Source organism: Monopterus albus, unplaced genomic scaffold, assembly GCF_001952655.1.
Source record: "Monopterus albus unplaced genomic scaffold, M_albus_1.0 scaffold9.1, whole genome shotgun sequence".
In the NCBI taxonomy this organism is placed as follows: Eukaryota; Metazoa; Chordata; class Actinopteri; order Synbranchiformes; family Synbranchidae; genus Monopterus; species Monopterus albus.
Window position 1 is genome coordinate 931,548 of NW_018127889.1, and position 2,664 is coordinate 934,211.

General features: G+C 40.0%; 1 protein-coding gene across 1 annotated transcript; it reads left to right on the plus strand.

The window, feature by feature from the left end:
* sod2 (superoxide dismutase 2, mitochondrial) lies at positions 1-2,475 on the plus strand. Its single transcript, XM_020588545.1, has 5 exons — positions 1-116; positions 715-920; positions 1,127-1,243; positions 1,605-1,784; positions 1,938-2,475. Exons 1-5 carry the CDS (start codon positions 88-90, stop codon positions 2,081-2,083), a joined length of 678 nt encoding a protein of 225 aa, XP_020444201.1. The 5' UTR covers positions 1-87; the 3' UTR covers positions 2,084-2,475.
* Positions 2,476-2,664: the final 189 nt, after the last annotated feature.

A 2,664-nucleotide genomic window follows, 5' to 3' on the forward strand; every position in this document is an offset into this window, starting at 1 on the left:
TGCTTGACAAATTGAAATAGCACATTTCAAGGGCAGTTACCAGTGATTCTAATCTGTGTTGTTATTCCTGTGATTACTATCACGAGCATGCTTTGCAGAGTTGGTCAAATACGCAGGTAAAACTGATATCAAGTTAGAATTTGGTGTTACTACTCTGTCCAAAATGCTAAATAAATGAGGACAGCTGACTCTTGCTAACAGCGTTTGTGCATGAACTTGAGATATTTGCTCATTCAGAGCTAACAGCTAGCTAGGAAGCTAACTTAGTTTAGCAGCTCAGCAAGGTTAGCTTGTGGCGCATCATATAAAGCACTTTTTTTTTTAGATTGTCTCATGGTTATACATTAACAGGGTTCTCTGTGAATCATGAACTGAATGTTGTAATATTTAGACACACTTGTTAACATATAGCTCACTCGGCCCCAACAGCTCACACAGCTAATTTAACCACCTGCTTCACCTTAATCCACAAACCAGATGGATAAGTTTAACTCACTTGAAGCCATTTGTTAAGCTGACTATGTTTAACTTAATTTTTTATTGATAAGGGTACCTGTGGCAAAGCATATTGGGCTGTTATTGTGCAGATTAAACCACATAAACGTCAGTGTTATCAGAGTTATTTGGCTGTTCATATACGTGGAAGCCAAACTTCTGTTGAGCCATTTATGCAAATGGTTTGTCTGGCATGTTTTCCCTCTTCTTTGTTTTCAGGTGTGCAGCCAGCCTCCACCAAACTATAAGCCAGGTAGCTGCATCAAGGCAGAAGCACACACTCCCTGACCTGACCTATGACTATGGAGCCCTGGAGCCCCACATCAGTGCAGAGATAATGCAGCTGCACCACAGCAAGCATCATGCCACATATGTTAACAACCTCAATGTCACAGAGGAGAAATACCGGGAGGCGCTTGTAAAGGGTACAAACATGAACTAATTATCCATTTGCTCCTCTACATGAAAATATAAGATGGTTTGATTCAAATTAAATAACTCCATCAAGTTTCACTTTAAATGTTGGCTATAAGAATACATTTTTTAAGAAAACATCTGTGTCATAACATCAGTATTGTAAACTTTATTAGTATTTTTGTCTAATCTGATGTCTTTTTGTCTTGTATTGCAGGAGATGTGACAACACAGGTTGCTCTTCAGCCTGCTCTGAAGTTTAATGGAGGGGGTCATATTAACCACACTATCTTCTGGACTAACCTCTCTCCAAATGGTGGTGGCGAGCCACAGGGTATGGCAGAAACACATTCAGAATGTTGCACAGCAGCTTGTCTCATTGTCTTCACTGAAGACAATGTCCAAATGAAGCCACGAAGAACATTAATGTGAAAGTGACCCATGTCTGAATGACAGAAAGCTGTCACTTTAATAGACTGATGAAGCCAGCAATGTCACACATCCCATGTTGGAAAAGGGCTTGCAGCATAGTATAATGTGGATGTTAAACTAACAAGTAGTAATTTTAACTAGCATCAACCTGTAAGGACTGCTTTCTCCCAAATATGCCAGTAAACTGCTGCATTTCTCAAAATGCTTCTTGTTCTTATCTCTTGCTGCTGTTGTTGAGTACAATTGCTTTACTCTTCTTGTAGGGGAACTAATGGAGGCCATTAAGCGGGACTTCGGGTCTGTCCAGAAGATGAAGGAGAAGATGTCTGCTGTTACAGTGGCAGTGCAAGGCTCAGGCTGGGGTTGGCTGGGCTATGATAAGGAGAGTGGAAGACTTCGTATTGCAGCTTGTGCTAACCAGGATCCCCTGCAGGGGACAACAGGTCAGTGGAAAACAGCTTTTGAAGTAGAGATGGAATTATGCATTTTCCCCATAGTATGCTATTCATATTTTCTTCTTGTATTGTCCTTTGTCAACTTGTGCCACATGTAAACACAGTTCATAATGTTATGTTTTTCATGTCTCTGACCCTCAGGTCTCATCCCTCTCCTTGGTATTGATGTATGGGAGCATGCTTACTACCTTCAGTACAAAAATGTGCGGCCTGACTATGTTAAGGCTATCTGGAATGTCATCAACTGGGAGAATGTGAGCGAGCGTCTACAGACTGCCAAAAAGTAGAACTTGACCCTCAAACATCCTCAGCGACAGTTCTCATCCTGACCTGCACCTGAATTAAATAGTAGTTGCTAATATTTCCAAATTAAGACAGTTCAAAGTTCCAGATGTTCATCTGCATTATAGCTGATTAAGTTGACAAACATTTTGGTGGAGGTATTATTGTCTATATGGGAAACATACACACGCTGAAGCAAAGTTGAAAATGATTTGCAAGTGCATTTTAACCTCAGGTCTGCTCTGAACTGCCAGATTGTTTTCAAAGTGCACAAAAATGGCCACTCTTCACATCACACCCAAATAATGACTGTCATACTAGTTGTCAGATAACCAGTATATGTCTGGTGAGCTATGTCAGAACAAGTCACACTAAAATCAGAATGTTTTTGATGTATTATAATAAAATTATAGAATTTCAATTGTGTAAGCTTGATTCTTCAGTTCCTGTTCTATGCAGTAGATATTCCAAGAGCCTAAGATGCTTTTTAAAACTAAAGTTATGTGATGGAGAAATGCAGGGACTGTTGTCACAGAGTGACCAGCATCAAGGCAAGACTATCACTGGTCACTGAATTTCTTTAAAA

Bases quoted from the DNA above. Each gene is read 5' to 3' on its own strand.
- sod2 (XM_020588545.1), top strand. From the start codon at position 88: ATGCTTTGCAGAGTTGGTCAAATACGCAG. The intron at 921-1,126 runs GTACAAACATGA...CTTGTATTGCAG, and splicing joins CCGGGAGGCGCTTGTAAAGG to GAGATGTGACAACACAGGTT. The intron at 1,244-1,604 runs GTATGGCAGAAA...CTCTTCTTGTAG, and splicing joins TGGTGGTGGCGAGCCACAGG to GGGAACTAATGGAGGCCATT.